This window comes from Ailuropoda melanoleuca, chromosome 2, assembly GCF_002007445.2.
Source record: "Ailuropoda melanoleuca isolate Jingjing chromosome 2, ASM200744v2, whole genome shotgun sequence".
NCBI lineage: Eukaryota > Metazoa > Chordata > Mammalia > Carnivora > Ursidae > Ailuropoda > Ailuropoda melanoleuca.
Window position 1 is genome coordinate 98,091,836 of NC_048219.1, and position 23,358 is coordinate 98,115,193.

Genomic DNA, 23,358 nt, shown 5'->3' on the forward strand with positions numbered 1-23,358 from the left:
CATGAGCAAGTTACAGTTCGCGCGTTTAGACAGGTGGCGGGAATGAGAGCGAGGCCAAGCGGCGCCCAGCCAGCAGGGGGCAGCCGAGTTCCCTCCGGCCCCTCCCAGGCTCCGCCCCTCCCCCACCATAAGTCCCGCCCCCGCGCCTCACCGCGCACCTCTCCCGCCTCCACTTCCGCTTTGGGTGAGCTCAGAGCTCGCTGTTTCCGGCGGCGCCGCGTGGAGCTCTGCGGCTTGGAAGCCGTCGCCATGGCGGTCTTTGCTGGCCCGGCCAAGCCGTTCCTGTCGCTGAACCCGCAGGAAGAGGCCAAGTTTCAGAAGGAGGTGGCGCAGGCTCGCCGGCGCGCAAACCAGGTGAGCAGCCACCGCGGATCGGACTGAGAGAGGAGGGGGCACACGGGTCCGCGTCTGGTTCCCTGCCCTGGCGCGTCTCGTCCTCCTCCCACCTGTGCTCCCTCCAGCCTCTCCCAGGGTGGGCCGCAGACCTCACGAGCTTGAAGGCCAGCGTCTCCCCGAGACCGACAGGGTTATGCTGATTGGGAGATGGGGTTTGGCCGTGTAGGCAGGCCTTAGGGTCGTCTTACGGAAATACGGGCGAGGTAATTGGGGTGATGCAAGAGGAGGGCTAGCTGTTGGGAATGGACTCTCAAACCCCAAATCCTCCTGAGGTTAGAGCTGCCGCTCCTCCGTTTTGCCCCCGAATTTGGGAGGTTTGTTTGCCTGGTTGGTGATTTTGAAGTTCTTAAAAGACAAAGTTTGCCGAGTTCCGTTTACTGACTATGGCCCCTGGCATCAACTTATATTTGCCTTGTTTTTTATCGTAAAATACACGTTTGGAAAAGTTAAAAGTGCTTGTTATGGAAGGTAAGGGAACGATGACCGAAGTGCTGAAAGGTTGGTGGACATTGTGAAGGACAGTGTCTCGAAATTGTTCGGTTAGGCGGGTGTGAGGCAACGGTGATCCGCAAGCAAAGTTGAAGGGTGCGTTTATGTGGAGTTTGGCCAGAAGATTTAAAATGATGTGTTCACAAGGATTTACTTGCCTGTGCGTTGATTCAGCACGTAGGTATCGAGCGTTTACAGGGTTCCGGGTGCCGCAGTACCGGCTGACACCATCCACCACTTGACTGTTGTCCTCCTGAGAAGGTGGACGTTTAACACCTAATTTTTCAGTTACTGTTCTGTAAATGGAAATATAAGGCAGGCTTTCGATCTTTTTGTCTTGGACTGGGAAATTGGGGTTTTACAAGTTGTGTTGCAATGTGATTTTTTTTTTTCTTAATTAAAATTTGTATTTGCCTGGTCTATATGTCTTCAGCGACAGGAGAAAGAAAAACTGACTCCTGGAGTAATCTATGTGGGCCACTTACCTCCAGCACTTTATGAAACCCAGATTCGGGCATATTTCTCCCAGTTTGGCGCTGTTACAAGATTCAGGCTGTCCAGAAGTAAAAGGGTAAGATTAAATTAGATTTTGTTTCTTACAAGTATGTAAGTTTTGACAGCTTACAGAGTGTTCATATATTATTGTTTGTCACAGTTCATTTCAGAAAGGGTAAGATTTAGAACCTGAAACTGAAAAGAGCAAAATCAGTGTTACTATAAATGTTTGTTTTACTATTAAAATTGCCCCAAATCTTCAAGTTAAATTGATAATCCTGATAAATGAGTCGTACTTATTCTGTGGTTATTAAGCCAGGTATACATGAACTTCTGTTTGAGGAGCAAGTATGAACATTTTATATTAGCCTCTGGCACAGACATCGCTTTAATAGCAAAGGTTTGTATAGTGAGTAGTTAAGAATAAGGAGATTGAGGGGCGTCTGGGTGGCAGGCGTCTGAGCGCCTGCCTTCGGCTCAGGGCGTGATCCCAGCGTTAGGGATCGAGCCCCACATCAGGCTCCTCTGCTATGAGCCTGCTTCTTCCTCTCCCACTCCCCCTGCTTGTGTTCTCTCTCGCTGGCTGTCTCTATCTCTGTCGAATAAATAAATAAAATCTTTAAAAAAAAAAAAAAAGAATAAGGAGATTGAAGCCAGGCCACCTAGGTTTGAGCGCTGGCTATACAGGTCACTAGTTGTGTGACCTTGGACAAATTATGTAATTTCCTTATGTTTCAGTTTTCTAGTTTGTAAAATATGAATAAAATGCCATCCACCTCCTAGGAGAATATAATCAAACATTAAACAAGGAGGGGGCGCCTGGGTGGCACAGCGGTTGAGCGTCTGCCTTTGGCTCGGGGCGTGATCCCGGCGTTATGGGATCGAGCCCCACGTCAGGCTCCTCTGCTATGAGCCTGCTTCTTCCTCTCCCACTACCCCTGCTTGTGTTCCCTCTCTAGCTGGCTGTCTCTATCTCTGTCGAATAAATAAATAAAATCTTAAAAAAAAAAACAACATTAAACAAGGAGAATAAAATCAAACAAATGCAGAGTTCTTAGAACAATATCTGATACAGTAAACCCTTTATAAATGTTATTGTTATATTGCACCTGCCTCCTAATAAAGAAAAAGTTTGTATGGTTTGTTTCTGAAATAGAGGAATGGCCACTTTATTTTCTTCCCTGCACACATCCACTTTTGGTTGTAACCATAGACCTCTCACTGTTGGAATCTGTTTTTTCTTGATAGAGTTTTTCCACATTTTGTCAAAGTTAAATTTTATATTTGATTTGGTGTGTGAGGGGATATGGTATTCATCCATCATCTGCTGGTTGTGGTAAAATCACAGATACTAAGTTATGTTGTCAATGCAACATGTTTGCATTAAGGAGGATTTTAAATTTAAAATGCCCTAGTATCTCTTCCATCCTAACCAAAATAACATTTTGCCTGTATTCCTCCCCTTGTTTTTCCATTTCCCTATTTATAATGGTTGCTTATTATGTGGGTGAGATATTTTAAACATCCCAAAGTCTGCTAGAGTGTTTAGTGGCTATTTGGTAATCCACCATTCACTTTTATCAAATATCAACTTGGTCTCATACTTGTTTCAGATCTTTGTTCTTTAAGAAATCAATTATAGGTAGACTTGAGGTCCCATTTGTCCTTTCCCAATCCCCTTCATTTTTTCCCCTTGTCCAGGGAATTACTGTTCATGAATCCAGTGCTCTTCATTACTCTGTGTTTTAAATTTTTACCACGTGTTCATGTTTGAATGAATATACATTGTATATTTAAGTCTATAACTTATCATTCTTTAACTCAATTTTTTCATTAATCCTTTTATAATTTTATCCATGAAACTCCACTGTACTTGTCGTCGTGGCTGTGTTCCTTTGCTTGTTTATCCATCTTATTAAATATTAGGGTTTTGGTTTCGTGGGGGTTTTTTGGTTTTGTTTGTTTTTACAATTATAGATGAAACTGGTAGGGACATTGTGCGGGTGTAGGCATATTTTTCTAGAACAGCATTTTCCAGACTTCGGACCCACCATAAGAAATAAGTTTTACAGCACAAGCCTGCACACAAATACCTGTATGTAAACATGATTGAAATAAGTCATATGAGGCAATACTTAACTTTTCTATTCTTTGGTTTTTGCTTTTCTGACCCACTAAATTGATTCTGTTACCTTTTTAAAGGTCGCATTCTGAGTTTGGAAACTACTGCTTTACAGAATATCCTCAGAGTCACTGAGTATAGAATGCTCATGGTTTTCATATCTGCCTTTCTCTGTGACATTTAATATCATTGTGTGTGTTGGCCATTAGAACTCCATCTTCTGTGAACTGCCTGTTCACATGTTTTGCCCTTTTTTTACTGTTGTCTTTTCTGAAAACTTTTTTCTGCATTTTCTGGGACATTATTTTGCAAATGTTTTCTTAGATTGCAATATAGTCATTGTTCTCCTCACTTTTATATTTTGAAAATGTTCAAGCCTGCAGGCAGGTAGAAAGGATAGTGTGATGAACATCCCTGTCCGCCACCTGGATTCACCTGTTATTAACATCCTGACACATTAGCTTCATCTCTTACCTGTCCTCTAGAACATACACTTTTTTGTTTTGCTGAGCCTTTTGAAGAAAGTGACAGTCATAACACTAAATACTTGAACATAATTTTAGGAATAGGACATCTTTCTACGTAACTACAATATAATGTACTGTCCATCTGCATACATCGCCAGTAGTCCCAAATGTCTTCAGTTATTTTTTTCCCTACCCGTCCTGGAATCCAGTCAAGGTTCGTGCACTGTATTTGGTTCTAGCTCTTTAGCATATTTTGAACAATCTTCTTGCCCATTTTTGCCTAATTGTTTTGCTTTTCTTGACATTGGCTTTTCTGGAGTTTAGGTCAGTGTCTTATAGAAAGGTTGCTTCTTAAGGAGGTGCACTAAAATTTACTATTTCCAGCATTGTTGTTGCATAATAAAGGTGCCGTTTTCCCCACTCACACCAATTTTGACTGCTTGCTCAGTACTTCCAACATTCTAGGATTTCTAGGTAACATAGGTCAGAGTGTTTGGCGTTGTTTTTTGTTTTTTGTTTGTTTTTAATCTCTACACCCAACGTGAAGCTCAGACTTAGAACCCCTGAGATCAAGAGTCACACGCTCTATCAGCTGAGCCAGCCAGGCGCTCCTGGCTTTTTTGGTTTTGGGTTTTTTGTTTGTTTGTTTGTTTGTTTTAAGTCACGTGATGTGTATTTTCAAATCCCTTTTCAGAAGGTTGATATCAGTTGATAATGTGGTACAGTAAGTTGAATATCACAGCATGTCTCTTCCACGCCACCATCTTTCCCCTCCCTATTAAGAGCTAGGATTATGAAGAATTTTCGGACATACACATTTTTACCAAAATCCTCTCGTTGCAGATAACTAAACAATGGACATGTCCAAGTTGCTGATTAGTGACACCACTGCTGCTAGAAATGAGCCTCCTGGTCGTTGAGTGTCTTCCTATTTCCATAATTGTTCACCAGTTTTGATCCATATCCAAAGATATGCTTAATGCAAAATTATGAAATATTCCTGTTATTACTAATAAGGGCGGAAAGATTTGTTTTTTTCTACCCTCCTAGGTTCTCTGGCTGGGACCCTGTAAATCTGTCCTGCTTTTAGGCAAATGGAGGAGGCCAAAGGGCTTTTTTGTTATCTACTGCTTCCCAGTTGCTTTCAGCTCAAAGTAATCCTTATGCCAACGTAGAGTATTTGGGGATGGCATATTCTGCCACCCTACAGGAACATTGGCATGCTTAACAGACTGTGTGGAGCGCTTACGAATTATTTCTTCATAACAACCCTGTGAGAGTGGTTATTTTGTCCCCATTTAATAGAATGAAAAGCTGAGATTTAATGTTACTTACCTAATTGTCACAGCTGGGAGCCAAACCTGGGCATTTGGATGCTAGAACCCATGCTCTTGTTACTAAGACAGGTGCAAAAATCCACTTTCTGTTGTGCTGAGGGCAGGAACCTAGGCCATGCATTTCAGAAGGTGTTGGCAGCGTCCCTTTACGGTCAGTTGTGAAGATGATCCGTCATTAGTAAACGTGAAAATGAGCACATTATTGATTAGCTTGGCAACACTGAGGAGCTAGTTTCTCCCCAGTTCTTAGGTATAAAGTGAGAATTAGATTACCTGCATTCTTTGCAAAACCTCACACTATCCTCTGGGCGTTGTTAATACGTGAATAAAGTGACTATCCGTGAAATTGGTAATGAGGAAAGGACTGTGGGCCTTACCAGATTTCCTTCATGTGGGAAATTCCAGCTGCATCAGTAGTGTATTTATCACGTGATCAGAGTTCTAGGAATGCTTCAAAATCAGTGGCGTGTCCGACTATTGTGGATCTTTTCTTTCTAATACATTTCATTTTCAAGTAATCTCTACACCCAGTGTGGAGCTCAAACTCATAATCCCAAGGTCAAGAGTTGCATGCTTTAGAGCCAGCCAGGCACCCCGGATCTTATCTTTTCCCATAACAGCCCCTGCACTATGCAGTGAAGTTAGAATCAAAGATATCATAATGTTATTCGACATATAAATTAATGGCATTTTAGGACTTCCAAGACCTGTTAGAATTGGATCATTTTACTTTTTGTGGTGGGTTTTCCATTTCAGACTGGAAATAGTAAAGGCTATGCCTTTGTGGAGTTTGCATCTGAAGATGTTGCCAAGATAGTTGCTGACACAATGAACAACTACCTTTTTGGTGAAAGACTCTTAAAGTGTAAGTATTTTCTCTTACCCGTGGGATTGCGTCGATGCCTGCTGCTGCTGGATGGCTGTGCTGTGAAAGACACGTTACTTAGCTACTTGGATGTCCCACTTCATCTCTGGGATGATTCTCTTAAGTATTTAAGTGCAAGGATATGAGTGCATTTTCTAGACAGATCCTAGTTGGAATTTTAAAATCGTCCAGGGTAAGAGCTGTTCTTATGCTAAGGTGGAATTGGGACAAGTTACATTGGAAGAGCAGCTGACCCATCCCTAACGGGATACCGATGGCTTCCTGAGGTACCACTGAGGTTGAAACCTGAAGATTAGATAGGAGTGAGCCAGGGAAAGGGAGTTACCACCCCTGGCTTGATGGGACAGCAAGTGCAAAGTGAGAGGTGACTAACCGTACCTACTTGCCTATGAAGGAATGTGAGGAGAATAGCAAGAGATGAGAGGAGGTCAGGTTACTGAAAGCCTTAAAAATCTGGGAGTTTAGAATATATCCTGAGGGCAGTGGGAAGCCACAAATAGATTTTAGTTAGGATAACATGAAAGGCAAGAAATCACGTTTGAGAGTCCGTCTAAATGACATTGACTGCAACTCTTCCACGAAAGAAGCCACATAAGGAGTAGATTAGTTCATCCTGCAGAAAGTGGAGCTGCCCACTGTGTATTCCCAGAGCACCCCTGGTCTGGAGCTCGGTGCCTCTGGAGGCAGAGTTAACTTTTGGCTTCTCTGTGTTGATGGTGGAGTGTGTGACCACACCTGGTGTCCAAACCACACACATCTGTTCCCGTAGCTGGTGAGCTGCCCAAGTAGCAGCATCTCTCTCGGGTCCCGTTGCTGTGACAGGGAATCCCAGTGGCCTCATTGAGGTCCTGGGTTCATTTCACACCTTAAAAGCCTGGTTCTTGCCAAGAGGAAATGGGGAAATAGATGTCCTAAAATGTGTTAGGGGACCCCATGGGTAGGAACAGTGCTGTGCTGTATCTGACTTTGAAAGATCACAGGAAAGGTTCTGAACTCTGATAAGAGTTCAGATGGAAGATTAGCCACATTGTCTTTTTGTTTTTGAATGGAAGTAGTATATTTAGGAGGTGAGCCTAGGAAAATACTGGTAGGGAGTAGAGAAGTGAGAGAAGGAAGTCATTTATTGAGGATGTGTTAGCAAGCACATTACTTCTCAGGCAGCTGGGCTCCATCCTGCCAGGTAACACGGGGAGACAGAATTATTCCAACTGACAGGCAAGGGAACTAGGGTATTTATCAACTCCCCACGCGTCATTGGTTGAATGTTGATGCCAGCGGTTTTGGCCTGCCCTGCATATGGTCCCAGTGTTCTTCCATAGCCTGGAAAGCGCCCTTAAGCAGAGAGCTGGAGGTAAGTGGTAAGCTGGCCGAGTCCTGGAGAGGTAGATGCGGTGGAAAGATTCCTTGTGCTACATCAGGTCTCACAGCCTGAGGTCCTGGTAGCTCCAGGAAGCCCAGAGACCTGATGCCACCAAGACATTCCTTTATATGACTCATCTTGTTCACTTACGTATTTCTAGCTCTTGGAACAGTTCTTGGCATTTAATAAACAGATGTCTAATAATAATTGTTGGCTTTATGCTTTTCCTTTAGGTTTCTACTTTATTGTTTCGGTCTTCATGTAAATGGGAGGCATCATCTTGATTATGATGTGGGGGGAATGACACTGGTGAAAACATTGAAATCTTTTCCCACTTGGTTGAAAACTTCTTTCTTTTAAATATAGGTCATTTTATACCACCCGAAAAAGTACACGAAGAACTTTTTAGAGAGTGGCATGTTCCATTTAAAAAGCCATCATATCCAGCAGTGAAACGGTATAATCAGAATCGGACACTTCTTCAAAAGCTACAGATGGAGGAGCGATTTAAAAAGAAGGAAAAATTACTCAGAAAGAAATTAGCTAAAAAAGGAATTGATTATGATTTTCCTTCACTGGTAAATATTCCTTCACAGAATGTTTTTTGTATTTTTTCTTGGAGGTGGGATTTGTACCTCATTATTTATAATGTGTTTATGGTTTTATACATAAAGCGTCTAGCCCAGTGTTATCATGTGCTAGGCTTTGCCTAAATTTTTGAAACACTGCATTGTAGGGTTTTTTTTCCCCTAAAGATTTTATTTACTTATTTATTTGAGGGTGTGCACAAGTTGGGGGGTGGGGGGGAGAAGCAGATGCCCCCCACTGAGCAGGTAGCCCTACGCAGGGCTGAGCCTCAGGACCCCAAGATCATGTCCTGAGCTGAAGGCAGACACTTAACCAACTGAGCTACCCAGGCGCCCCTGCACTGTAGTCCTTTCTAAAAGTTTGTTAGAGCAGATCCTATTATCTCCATTATACAGAAGAGGAAACTCTTGAAAGGGATTAGCTCGGGGTGCATGGGTGGCTCAGTTGGTTATCCAGCAACTAGAAGACTGAGTTACCCTCCCTGGGCCCAGTTCCTGGCCGTTAACTCTTTGCTCAAATCCCATACGTACTCTTTCGCAATAGGTGTTAAAAGAGCAGGTTCCGTACTTGTGGGAACCTTGTGGGAGCTGGGACAGTGACACTGGAAAACAGGCATTCGAGAAATGCCTCTCCGGTAGCCCATTTGCTGCTTTGTGCGAAAGCAGCCCTGCTTCATAATCTAATCCTGAGCTTGGTCAGGATGGGACCTGCTTTTTCACGGTCTTCTCGTTCATATTTCTGACTCAGCTTGCTTTGTGGCCAGCTCCAGGTTTTGGCCCCACTTCAACCTCTCCAGCCTGTGCCCATTCGTTAGTTAGGCCCCCTCTTCCAGTTGTGCCCTTAAGATCGTGGGTTTTGCTTTTTTAAATTGAAATGCTGTGTCATTTGGGGACGATTTACTGATAATATGTGTAAAGTTCTAATGGTAAGTTAAAAATGTAAATAATGTGAGACTGCCAGTTCATTTCTTTATGTTTATTTAAGATTTTACATAAAAAGGAAAAAAGAAATGCATCAAACACTGGGCTTCAGAAATCTACAAATAGCCAGGTAAAATTTTATTTGTCGTATTACATGCCATATAATATGGAAAGATAAATGGGGAAATATATTCAGGACTACTGTTGGTGATAAATATGCAGATTGATGAAGTCCCTTAAAATTTATTGAAGGTCTTATCAAAGAAGAAGAAGAAGAAAAAGGTTTCACATACTCCTGCCACTCCTGAGAAGACTGTGGATAGCCAGGTAAAATTGTCTTCAGTATCCTGGAAATGAGGTATTCTAGAAATAATTTGAAAGAGGAAAAGCAGGGGCACCTGGCTGATTTCGTTGGTGGAGCGCGCTACTCTTAATCTCAGGGTCGTGAGTTTGAGCCCAACATTGGATGTAGAGATTACTTCTAAAATAAATAAGTAAATAATTTTTTTAAAAGATTTTATTTGAGAGAGAACACAAGTTATGGGGAGAGGCAGAGGGAGAGTAAAAAGCAGACCGCCCATGAGCAGGGAGCCCTATGTTGGGCTCAATCCCAGGACCCTGGGATTACGACCTGAGCCAAAGGCAGATGCTTAACTGACTGAGCCACCCAGGCGCCCCAATAAATACTTTAAAAAAAAAAAAAAAGGAAAAGCAGTTCACGCTGCTGTCACTTTACTAAAATTTCACATTTCACCTTGTGATTGTTTTGGTAAATCCTCACTGGTGATTTAGCAGACACAGTGAGGTTAGCAGAAGTTAGTGTGAGTTTATTGCATCGTTTACCTTTCAGCACGGTGACTGAGTCAGTAGGGAGAAATGAAGTCACTGTCTTTATAAACGTAAGTCTAGTTGTCTACCTGATAGTCTACAGTGGAGCATATTATGTGCAGCTGTTCTCACCAAAAGGGGTAAGCAAGCCTAAAATATCACGGCAGCTTGTAAAAATTCGGGGCAGGAGGGATGGGGGGTGGGGAGGTGAACTCATTCCTAATACCTTCCTATATTTCTGCCTTACAACCTTTTATTCGTTGAATCCAGGGCCCCACGCCAGTTTGTACGCCAACGTTTTTGGAGAAACGAAAATCTGAAGTGGCTAAAATGAACGTTGATGATAAAGATAATGAAATAGTTTTCAAACAGCCCGTACCAGGTGTAAAAGAAGAAACACAAGAGACTCAAACATCTACACGTTCAAGAAAAAAAAGACGAAGAAAAAGCAATCAGTGATTCTGAATGTATTCTATTTCTTCTGAAAAATGTGATTTTAGTGTGAGGGCGAATTCTTTGTATTTAACTAGATGCAATGGAATGCAACCATTGTCAAGGTTCTTGGAGGGAAAACTGTCAGTTCAAGTCAGTACGGAAGGCAGTCAGTAGCTGGCTTACCTGCCCTTGCTGAACTGCGAGGTGCCCAGCTTGCAGGAGCCGGGCTTACGCTGCCTCTTTGTCCTGGTCTCTAGTTTTCTTTGCAGATTTCATAGCTGTCTTTAGTAACTCTGCCTGGATAGAAAAGTCACCATTTACTGCAGCTTTTGTTGTTACCATCAAATTAAATAAAATCTTGCTTGACCATCTGCGTGGTTCTGTTAGGCATGCACCTTTAACCCATAGGGCACTTCAGTGTCGTGTGCTTGAAACGAAGTTAATTACAGGGAGGGAGAGAAGTATGTGTATGTGATCACTTTTACCACGTTACGTTAGTTTGGGTGGGTTAGCAAGATTTAATAACCGTCATTTTGTGTCTGTATCATGGATGTGGAATTGTATTTCAAGAATCAGTGACCAGCAAATAAATTTTTTCTACAGTTCAGTTGTATTCAGGTGGGACTTCGATGTCTTTTTTTTTTTTTTTAAGTTTTACTTAAATTCCAGTGTAGTTAACATCCTAGCTTCAGGTGTACAATACAGTGATCGAACACTTCATACATCACCCAGTGCTTCTCACAGGTACCCTCCTTGACCTCCATCTCCTTTTCCCCCATCCCCTCCCCCCCTCACCTTTGATAACCATTGGTTGGTTCTCTCGTTAAGAATCTGTTTCTTGGTTTGCCTCTTTTTTTTTTTCCTCTTTGGTCATTTGTTTTGTTTCTTAAATTCCACATGAGTAAAATCATGTGGTGTTTGTCTTTCTTTCGTTTTGCTTAGCATAATGCTCTATTTCCATGCTGCAAATGGCAAGATTTTGTTCTTATGGCTCTAATATTCCATCGTGAGGACTTGGGTGTCTTAAAATAGTAGGTTTTTGCCTTCTCAACTATTTTAAAGTTTCTAATACCCTTGAAATGTGTTTCTGTGTAGCTAATCCAGATTTATTTAAAATGCCCATTGCCACCGAGCATTTTTTCCTCCGGTATTTGTTAAATCTTTAATAACGAAGTACTGGGCTAGGTGTACTAATGCAAGACATAGACGAGAATTTGTGCCAAGTGTGTACATAGAGCAGATTTTACCTCCAGAGTAGACTATGTCCAGTATAGGGCGCCTGGGTGCTCAGCCGGTTAAGCGTCTGCCTTCAGCTCAGGTCATGATCCCACGGTCCTGGGATCAAGTCCTGTGTTGGGCTCCCTGCTCGCGGGGAGCCTCCTTCTCCCTGCCCCTCTGCCTGCCGCTCCCCCTGCTTGTGCGCGCACGCTCTCTGGCAAAAAAGTAAAATCGTGTGTGTGTGTATACGTGTTCAGAATGTATTTGTTGAGTGAATAACAGCTTTCCCTTTTTGAACCATTTATCAACTCTGGATCTGGGTGTCCCTCTAGTTCCCGTTCTGGGAAACACGGGGGAGCATGTCATTGCAGCTGCACGTTTATCTCCAAAGGGCACATGCACTGAAACTCACGTGTATACGTAGCAAGATGAGTTGAATATTTCCCTCTTGCCAGCCTGCAACCAATCCACTCCATTGAGGCTTGGTGCCATTCGTCATCACTTAGTATGTAAATTATTTTTAAAATGTGCCCTGGAGTTGGGGGGGAGGGGAGTGATTCCATCTTTAGCATGTCATGGCCATGGGTATTTTTTGTAAGAAATAGAGCTGAAATTCTGTGGTTATATCTTCCTGTGAATTAGGGTCTTCAAGAAAATTCATCAATGTGTGATTTTGCTTTTCAGATTATAATTTATAGTGAGAAAATCAGACTGGAACTGAGTGGAAAATCTCTGCCAGTAAAATACAAAATTTTGTGGTGATATGGCACAAATGAGGTAAAAAGAGGGTACAATTCAAAACTATAATCAGTATGACCATGACTGTAAACATGCATTTTTTTTTAAAGATTTATTCATTTGACACAGAGACAGCCAACGAGAGAGGGAACACAAGCAGGGGGAGTGGGAGAGGAAGAAGCAGGCTCCCAGCAGTGGAGCCGGATGTGGGGCTCGATCCCAGGACTCCGGGACCACACCCCAAGCCGAAGCCAGACGCTTAATGACTGAGCCACCCAGGCGCCCCTAAAAATGCTTTTTTTTAAATGATAAACATTTGAGTATGTGGAAGCAAATTATGCGTTGCTGTTATATATAATCAGCAAATAGCTAAAGGAACAAAGGAAGGAATCCACAGACAAGGTTCAGAGTCAGACATTTCAGACCCTATATTTGCCATAGATAGGGTGGCAAGTGAGCAAACCAGTGTGAAATGAGGTTTTCTGTTGCCAGCACTATTTGGAATATAGCTGCAACCAAGTCCAAGGCAACTGGTCACTGTGACTGGAAACTGGAGCCTTGGCTGATGAGTGGCGTGAGCTGGAAATCCAGATCGGCTGTGCTCAGAGGAATTCCGAAGTCTCCCTGTCCTGCCACAAAGGCCGTCTCTTGTTCTAGGACTGACCCAGGTTAGGTGACCCAGAGCAGCTGCCCCCATGCAGTGACTGTGATGCAAGTGGCTGCTATCATTTAACCCTGATGGGGGGTGTGTGTGTGTGTGTGTGTGTGTGTGCGCGCGCACGTGTGTTTGTGTGAGTTTTGTAGATACATTTTTTTTCACAACATGGGCAGAAATAATCCCATTGGCCCAAACTGAACTATGTCATGGGGCATCCTGTGGACCAAAGGGTGGCTCACTGTCCTGCGGGCTACGTCTGACACGGCCTGTTGTGATTTTACATTTTTAAATGTTAGAAAAAATCAAAATTCATAGCAAATGGAAAGGGACAGTCCAAAGAAATTCGGAAGAAAGGAACCCACCGTGGGAATTCCAAAGGGCTGTCACTGGCGCTTCTCTCGCTGACAGAACGGCCAAGAGGAGTCGGAAACCCGAAGTTAGGAAGGCCCAACGAGAACCAGGCGTGGAAGCAGAAGAGGCTAAGTGTGCATCTGAAAAGACAGCAGTGGCTGTCATGAAGCTGGCACCTAAGCAAAGGATTGGGAAGCCTGTGAAGGTGTCTGCTCCCTGAGCTGGTGGCAAGCGCTCAGTTGGCGAGTCGGATTTTTAAGTAAATGTCTATTTAAAGAATACAGTATGTGTTGACGTTAGAGACTAAGCATTCATTACAGTATCCCCAGCTCACAGGAAAGCAACGGCCAGAAGAGTTAGAATATTTTGGATGGAGTATCTCAGGATATAATTTCTTGTCCAAAAAACTAAGCATGAGGTAGTCACTGAAGTTCCCAGGTGGCTTACTCGTTAGCCGAGCAAGGAAAGCCCTTTACCAGTGATGAGGTCATTAAATTGTGTTTGCAGCGGCTGAAGAAACATGTCCAGATAAAATAAGCTTTTTATTTATTTATTTTTAGAGAGAGAGCGCATGAGTGGGGGTGGGGGCGCGGGCAGAGGGAGGGAGAGAGAGAGAATCTTTTTTTTTTTTTTAAAGATTTTATTTATTTATTCGACAGAGATAGAGACAGCCAGCGAGAAAGGGAACACAAGCAGGGGGAGTGGGAGAGGAAGAAGCAGGCTCACAGCAGAGGAGCCTGATGTGGGGCTCGATCCCACAACGCCGGGATCACGCCCTGAGCCGAAGGCAGACGCTTAACCGCTGTGCCACCCAGGCGCCCCAGAGAGAGAGAATCTTAAGCAGGCTCCACACTCAGCATGGAGCTTGATCAGCTCCATCTCACAACCCTGAGATCATGACCTGAGCTGACATCAAGAGTCAGACACTCAACCGACTGAGCCACCCGGGCACCCCCTAAAACAAGCTTTTAAAAACTATTGGCCTTTGGGGTGCCTGGGTGGCTCAATCCATAGAGCATGCGACTCTTGATCTTGGGGTTATGAGTTCAAGCCCCACGTTGGATGTAGAGTTTGCTTAAAATAAATACATAGGGGTGCCTGGGTGACACAGCGGTTAGGCGTCTGCTCAGGGCATAATCCCGGCATTATGGGATTGAGCCCCACGTCAGGCTCCTCTGCTGTGAGCCTGCTTCTTCCTCTCCCACTCCCCTGCTTGTGTTCCCTCTCTCGCTGGCTGTCTCTATCTCTGTCGAATAAATAAATAAAATCTTTAAAAAAAATAAATACATAAATACCTGCATACACACACTATTGGCCTTTCAGTGAGAACAGTTGCATGAAGAGTTAAGGAAGCAACATCATACAGTCAATTTAAAAATAAGGCAATTGATGTTGAACGTTTTTCCTTAGCTCCTGATGACTCAGTGGATGTTACTGACAACTGCTCAGTTGATTATTCAGGAAGTCGATGCCAAGTCTGAAGTGCTAGAGTGACCAACCCATCCCCAGTTTGTCCAGAACATTTCTGGTTTTAACACTGGAGGTCCCATGTTGCAGGAACCTCCCTGGTTCATCCTAGAAATGTCATCCCAGAAACGACTGAAGAATTAGACCCTATGAGTCGTCAGTGTGGAGCAACTATAAGCAAAAATATTTTCAAAGTCGAGAAAAAAAAAAGTAATCCAATACAACCCGAAGTGGAATCTTCCAAGATGTGCCATGCCCAATGGTGGTAAAACTACGTGTGCAACAGAAAAAGGCTTCATTGGACAAATGGACAGTTTGCGAAACTGTAAGGTGTTTAAAGCCTATCCACTGCATTATCCAGCAGCAGGTACTTCTCAGAAAATATGTGAACTTATCACGTGTTGTTGAACCGACAGTGTCCCTGACGTACTTCACTTATTCTTGTGGACTTACCCATCATCAGTTCCACGTATTTTTGACATAGAAGCTACATATCCTGACTTGCCCTACCACACAGCAGTTGGACGGCTTAGCAGTGATAAAGTTCTATTGAGACTTTTTGGTTCAGGGCCAAGGTTGCAAATTTCTGAATGAAAAGAACCTGCCTCAACCATCACTGAACACAGAATAGCTTTGGAAATTAGGTTTGGCTGCAGACGTGATGAATTTAAGTCAATGAATTAAGCTCAGAATTATAATTCAAAGCACCACCTGTATTTGAAACTTACATGGCACTTATGTCATTTTGATGATTCACATTTGAATGCAAGAAAGCCCCACTACTTGCTGTGCTGTCAAAGTTGACACAGAAGTGCTAGTTCCGTACCCATACAAATTTGCAGATCAAACAACAAACGACAGTTCCAGCAGTGTCTTTCAGACCTCGAAACAACTGCAAAGGAGCTGTCCATATTTCAAAATCCATTTAACTGTGGGATCGCAAAACCACCACCTGGCTCAACTGCAGGTGATTAACTGCAATGTAATGATCACTAAAAGGCAAGTGACAAGATGAGAAGCTAACAGAATTCTGCAAATGCCTTCCAAGTGAGGAATATACTCAAAATCATATTTGGGGATGGATAGCAGCACTTGACAGTGCCTATCTCTGTGCAAAGACGTTTCAAAAAATGAAATACCAGGATACCTGGCTGGCTTGGTCCATAGAGCATGCAATTCTTTTTTTTTTTTTAAGATTTTATTTATTTATTCGTCAGAGATAGAGACAGCCAGAGAGAGAGGGAACACAAGCAGGGGGAGTGGGAGAGGAAGAAGCAGGCTCAAAGCTAAGGAGCCTGATGTGGGGCTCGATCCCATAACGCCGGGATCACACCCTGAGCCGAAGGCAGACGCTTAACCGCTGTGCCACCCAGGCGCCCCAAGAGCATGCAATTCCTGATCTTGGAGTCGTGAGTTCGAGCCCCATGTTGGGTGTAGAGAGTACTTAAAAATGAACTTTTTTTGAAAAATGAAATGGATAAAATCTCATTCCAGATCAACATTAACAAATGAACATTTGCAAATAAATGATTTTGATGATAGGAAACACTAATTTCACACTTTCCATAAAAATTCAAAATGGATCACGAACCTAAACGTACAACATAAAACTAAATTTTTGGGAGAAAACATAGGACAAAAACTCTATGACCTGGTATTAGGCACGGTGTTCTTAGACATAACACCAGAAGCATGATCCATAAAAGAAAAAAAATTGATAAATTGGGCTTGAACAAAATGTGGAATTTACTCTTTAGTTAAATTACTGTTAAGAGAATGAGAGGGCGCCTGGGTGGCTCAGTCGGTTAAGCCCCTTCAGCTCGGGTCATGATCCTGGGGTCCTGGGATTGAGTCCCTGTGTCTGGCTCCCTGTTCAGTAGGGAGCCTGCTTCTCCTTTTCCCTCTGCCTCTCAATAAATAAATAAAATCTTAAAAAGAGAGAGAGAAAGAGAATGAGAAGACAAGGTACAGACTGGGTAAAAATATTTTCAAAGAACTTTTTATCCAGAATAGACCTGTCAAAACAATTAGCTCAAATTGTCCTAGGCAACCCAACTTCTGCCTTCTGACCATAAAATGGAAACTACAATATAGACTATTTTCAACATAATGTGAGGTATGTGATAATACTTAACATTTACTCAGCATTTCCATGTGTCAGATATCATGGTAAGCCTTTTAAATATATTAATCTATTTAATCAGAAAAAGCCTATGAAGTGGATATTTCTTTTCAGTCTAGAAGGAGGGGAAACTAAAGCCCTGAGAGCTTACGTGACTTGTCCAAAGATTGTATGTGGTGAGCGGATTAATAATGCTGACTCAAGCCCTTCAAGTTCCCCTCCCACAGGCTGAACACGAATGCCAGATTGTTAGTGGCTGTGGAAAAAGGGAGAGGTGCAAAAGTCCTGCACCGACAAGGCCTGCTGACTTTTTGAAATGAAGGCGGAAAAGGGGCACCGGGGCAGGCACGGGAGGAGGCAAATCGGGGGTCTGTTCTTGCGTGACCGGCTTTAAACTGAAAGCAACCTAACGCTAGGTGGCGATAGATCTCAGACACTTCAAATCTACAGTCCACGCCTCTCGCGTAAAGAATGCAAGATTATTAAAGGGATNTCGGGGGTCTGTTCTTGCGTGACCGGCTTTAAACTGAAAGCAACCTAACGCTAGGTGGCGATAGATCTCAGACACTTCAAATCTACAGTCCACGCCTCTCACGTAAAGAATGCAAGATTATTAAAGGGATTTTTTTTTTTAAGAGTTTATTTATTTATTTGCGAGAGAGAGCAGAGCGAGAAAGAAAGCACGACCGGCGGCGGAGGGGAGACAGAGGTAGAGGGGGAAGCCGACTTCCACTGAGCAGGGAGCCCCATGCGGGGGTGGGGGGCTCCGTATCAGCACCCTGGGATCATGACCTGAGCCTACGGCGGATGCTTAACCCACTGAGCCCCGCAAGTGCCCTAGCACTTTTTTTTAAAGACCTCCCTGAGAAGCATCCTTTCACTGCACACACACCACCACCAATTTCTGGATAATTCAAGAACACAAACTGCCACTATCAAATGATTCTTAAGCAAGTGGGTGTTCATAATGTCCTTCGGGCAACCGGTTGTTGTTGAAAAATATATTTGCCAGAAGATTTCACATCAGCACAACATCCTGCGTGATCCATGAAAGTTCTTAGCTTATGAAATTGCATGAAGTTATGAATAAGCAGAGCTTAGGGTAATTTGTGAGCAAATAGTTTTACAATTTGCTGTTCCACAGTACATACGAGAATCAGATGGTTCTATTTAAAAAGGAAATTTCATGCAACAGAGCTTTGCTTTACTCTTAAACACAATCTTTAGCCCATGGCGTGTGAAGTATTTCCTATTTTCTACTCTCTGTGCTCATTTAGGTTTTAGTTTTATTTATTTATTTATTTGTTTATTTGAGAGAGAGAGAATCTCAAGCAGACTCCACGCTGACTGGGATCTCACAACCCGGAGGTCATGAGCTGAGCTGAAATCAAGAGTCGTACGCGTAACTGACTGAGCCACCAGGTTTTACTTTTTGTTCATGAGGCCTGAATTACAAGCATGAAATAAGCACGGGACTTAGAATATGGGGCATTTTCCTATTCCTTTTTTTTTTTTAAGATTTTATTTATTTATTTGAGAGACAGAGAGCAAGAGAGAGACCACAAGTGGGGTGAGGGGCAGAGGGAGAAGCAGGCTCCCCGAAAAGCAGGGAGCCCCATGTGGGACCTGATCCCAGGACTCCAGGATCATGACCTGAGCTGAAGGCAGATGCTTAACCGCCTGAGCCACCCAAGTGCCCCTCATTTTCCTATTTCAATGAGTAAATCTCAGCGTTTGGAAATATTTTTCAAATTATATCTAGGTGATATATTTCTGGACTTTTTCCTCTTAAAAACAAACAAAACCAAAAACCCAGAACTGTTTGGGGAGTCAGGGCCATTGGATCCGGAAGTCCCATTGATCCCATCTGAGAATGCTTCCCGTACCTACCTACCAACTGCCCCTGTCCCAGGAGCCAACCTGTTTTATAAAGAAATTACTTACCAAGTACCTCTGTGGCCCACTCTGCTTCTTTCTATTCGTGTTAACAGAAAGAAGCACATGAATTTGCAGCAGTATTAGGGAAGTTACTTTTCTGTGTTGATAAGTGGCCAATTTTAGAATCGCCTTTGTTATAAATAAATCCTGTCAACTCTACATGCCCAGGAAAAGAAATTGAGACATTTGATACTTGCCAAACATAGTTTCCGTAGCAAATGTGCCATGAGTAATGCTGCTGTTGTCCGGCGGCTCCATTCACAGGTTCTTCTGTGATTTGAGTATTCCAAAGGAAAGTGCTGTAAGGTTGGTTTTGGGGGATACAGGACCTTTGCAAGAAGAACCAAGGAAACACCCCGATGGTCAATCTAAAGGAGAAACCATTCAGATGTTTTTGGCACTGACACAGGATGACCACTGGCAATTTGTTTCTTCTGCGGGAATGTGTCAATTTCTTCTATTTCAGCTTTAACACTTAGCTAGATGATGAATACTGCGGCGTTTTTTCCTAATTAGCTTTTAAAATACATATATATCCCTTCCAATGGATGCCTGGTATAATAAAAAGTGCAAGCAAGTAGTTGAGTAAAGGCAAGTCGTGTATCCGTTTCTTACCTTGCAAATTTGTACTTAGCCAGTTATCTGATTTGATGTCAAGGCAGAAGCAGCTAGGGGCGCCTGGGCAGCTCAGTAGGTGAAGCATCGACGCCTTCAGCTCGGGTCCTGATCTCAGGGTCCTGGGATGGGGTCCTGCAGGGGCTCCCTACTCAGTGGGGAGTCTGCTTCTTCCTCTGCCCCTCCCCCTGCTCGTGCTCTCTCTTGCTCTCTCAAATAAACAAAATCTTAAAAAAAAAAAAAAGGTAGAAGCAGCCATATAAAGGCATAAATTCCTCACCTGGCTCATTCTTTGTGATCGTCTGGTGACTTTTTCCTTTTATTTTTTTCAATGTAATTGATTACCTGAAGAGGTAATATATAAAAAGGTACAAAACTCAAAAGATCCCAAAAGTCCTCTCCGTCCTTGCCTGCTCAGCGCTCTCTGGGCTCCAGCCTATGGGTCATGTGCTCCGCTGGAGAGGGGCTCCCCCACCCCAGCCCTGCAGCTGCTGATCTCCCCAGCTTCTCAATCCCAGGAGGACCGCCTGATCACTTGAATAAAGAGGACCTGCTTGTTTTTCTGCATCATGTTTCAACTCCTTTTCTAATTTTATTTTTACTTATTTGTTTTTTGTTTTGAAGAGAGCTCTATGCGGGGCTTGAACTCACAACATCGAGATCAAGAGTACTACTCCTTTTCTAATCTATTGTGTCTCCCCACTGTACTCCAAGTACCCACATTTCTAAGGGCAGGAGCTTTGTCTTGTTCGTAATTATATCTCCAGTGACTGAGACAATGCTGGTACACCCTATTTGTTTCATTAATTCATCCGTTAAAACATGGATGTTAGCACCTGGTATGTGTCAGGCGCTGGCATTAGCAGTGAACAAAAATCCCTGCCCTCACGCAGCTTACATTCTAGTATTGCAAGACAAGCAATTCTCAAAGAAGTCAAAGAAATGGCAGTGCTAAGTACTGTAGAGAAAAATCAAACAAGAAAAGGGGACAGGGATTTCTAGGGGTGGAAGAAGGGCTGCCATTTCAACTGGGTGGTCAGGAAGGCCTCACTTTGAACGTGACATCTGAGCAGAGACTGCTTAGGGAGGGGAGGGAGTGAGCCCTACAGATCTTTTTTTTATTACTATTTTTTTAAGATTTTTATTTATTTATTTGACAGAGAGAGGAAGAGAGAGAGCACAGCAGGGGGAGGAGCAGGCAGAGGGAGAAGCAGGCTCCCTGCTGAGCAGGGAGGACAACTTGGGGCTTGGTCCCAGGACCCTGGGATCATGACCTGAGCCGAAGGCAGATGCTTAACTGACTGAACCACCCAGGCACCCCGAGCCCTACAGATCTTTAAAAAAAAAAAGCTTTTCAGGCAGAGGTAACAGCAAGTATAAAGGCCCAGAGGTGGGAGCAAGCATGTTTATTCCAGAATGCTTAGGATCAATGTAGCTGGAGCAGAGTTGGCAGAGGGAGGTGGCAGGAGATGAAGGCTTTAGCAAAGAGTTTGGAAAGTAAAGAGATGCCAGAGGGGGCGGGACCAGGGAGGCTGTTGAAAGCCATTGTCTGGGGGCGCCTGGGTGGCTCAGTCGTTAAGCGTCTGCCTTCGGCTCAGGGCGTGATCCTGGCGTTCTGGGATGGAGCCCCACATCGGGCTCCCTGCTCCGCTGGGAGCCTGCTTCTTCCTCTCCCACTCCCCCTGCTTGTGTTCCCTCTCTCGCTGGCTGTGTCTCTGTCAAATAAATAAATAAAAATCTTAAAAAAAAAAAAAAAGAAAAGAAAAGAAAAAGAAAGCTGTAGTCTGACTGGGGTGAGATGGGGAGCACCGGTGGATTTACATTTAAAAGGATTTCTGGCTGCAGTGCTGAGAACAAACTGTGAAAACGCACAGGAGGAAGTCAATGCTATTACAGTAATCCCTTGGGCCATCCGTGGGGGTTAGACCAGGGTGAGAGCAGCGCAGAAATGCCCACATTCTGGATATGTTTTCAAGGTGGCCAACAAGATCTGCTGATAATTTTGATATGGGTGCAAGAGAAATAGAAAGGAGTCCAGTTTGGCAGCGGGAAGAACAGAGAGGCATTAACTGAGATGAAGAAGACGGTGGGAAGATGTTTGAAGGAAGGGTGGAGCTCAGGAGTTACACCTGAGACATGCTGAGTTAGAGGTGCCTATGAGATATCCAGGTGGAGAACCAAGTCTGAAGTCCAGAGGAAAGTTCTGAACTGGAGAGAGAAATGCAGGCTACAGCCCTGAGGCTAAATGGGCTTTCGCAGGAGTAAGTGCACTGTAACATTCCAGTGTTTAGTGATCAGGGCAGCAAGCAGGAACCAGCAAAAGAAGCAGAAATAGAGAGGTGGAAGGAAGCCAGGGCAAAGGGGTTCCCAATGTCAGGGGGAAAGAGTATTATCAGGGAGAGACTGGCCGTCTGGGTCCCATGCTGTTGGACAGGTCCGGTAAGATGCGGCCTGGGATGGACCATTGGCTTCAGCAGTGTGGCAGTGACCTTGCAAAAGGATATCGAAGCTCATTTCCAGCCCTGAGATTCTATAATTATCCTTTTAGTTTATGCAAGTTATTATATTTGGAATTAAACAAATAGCATGAAGGAAGAGTCCAGGCAGGCTAAAGCGGTCCCCTCATCAGAGGTAACTCGACACTTCCCATATGACAGAGCCAAGGGTAGGAAGAGTGAAGCCCTCCAGCTGTTCTCGATGCTTATTTGTCCTGGGACAGGAACTCTGCTTAAAGAGTCTGGCTTTCAGATTGGAGTCAAGATTCAAACCCAGTTTAGCCAAGTTCCGTCTTTCTCTTCGATACACCTTTGCTTCTTTTTAGAGCAAGATGTTTCCAGCAGTAAAACTTCTGGAAATTACAAATCAGTTCCCTCTTCATCTTTTGCTCTGCTTTACGAAAATGTGATACTAACGTATAGGATGTGCTTTTTCTTTTCCTCCTCGTACTTTTCGTGCTGCTGATTGGTCTGAAGGCACCATTCCTCTAATTAATAATTTCTAAATTTGAGACATTCATTGAAAAGGTTAAGAAAGAGGATCTGAACAGAGAGAACAAGGCAACAAGGACCCGGGCTCACAGATGACCATAAATTTGTTTTGAATTTTAGCCTATCAAACTTCTCCTGTGATGCTTAGCATCCAGATTTATGTAACATATCTGATTCCTCCTATTCGAGTCCTTGGCCTGACCTTAACCATGCATCCTTGATCCGTCCTTGGCCCTATTATTCTTCCTTGGGGAGTTCTATCTACGTGCCATGAACTGGACCACAGACATTATCAATGGTATATCAGAGTTTAATCAGAGTGTTCTCTTCCTTTTTTTTTTTTAAGATATTATTTTTTTATTTGCGAGAAACAGCATGAGCAGAAGGGAGAGGCAAAGGGACTGGGAGAAGCGGGCTCCCCGCTGAGCAGGGAGCCCAACACAAAGCTCCATCCCCGGACCCTGGGATCATGACCTGAGGTGAAGTCACAGGCTTAACCGACTGAGCCATCCAGGCGCCCCAGCATGTTCTTTCTTAACAGTACATAAAATGGTGGAGTGTCTTACAGTCCGAAGGTGTCTCAGATTCAATACTCGACGATACCAGCCACATGAAACCATCCACGCCAGGCTGCATGCTGCAGTGGGGGCCCTTCTGAGTGCCCACGGCTCCTGCTCTGGTATCTCCTGTCTTGGCTCTCAGCTCGCAATCTTTTCCAAACAATATTAGCTACTTATTATGTTCTTAGTTCCTGTGTTTGTACCATGGAAATATTTCTTAGTAGCTCATCTTTCTTATTTGGAAATGGTGTTCTGTAAACTAAAGGCGTTGACTTTTATTTCCTTTCTCGCTTGGTTAATTTGTTTCCTTCTCAGGCAATGCAGTTGACGGGCAGTACACAAAGCCAGGGCCCTGGTGGTGGGGGGGATGGGAGACCAGGG

At 43.7% G+C, this 23,358-nt stretch overlaps 1 protein-coding gene across 1 annotated transcript; it reads left to right on the forward strand.

Moving 5' to 3' along the window:
- Positions 1–170: 170 nt before the first annotated feature.
- Positions 171–10,936, forward strand: NIFK (nucleolar protein interacting with the FHA domain of MKI67). The gene is made up of 7 exons (XM_002921768.4): positions 171–354; positions 1,319–1,456; positions 6,063–6,171; positions 7,919–8,130; positions 9,125–9,190; positions 9,313–9,387; positions 10,159–10,936. The coding sequence occupies exons 1-7, from the start codon at positions 250–252 to the stop codon at positions 10,345–10,347; spliced, it is 894 nt and encodes a 297-aa protein (XP_002921814.1). The 5' UTR covers positions 171–249; the 3' UTR covers positions 10,348–10,936.
- Positions 10,937–23,358: the final 12,422 nt, after the last annotated feature.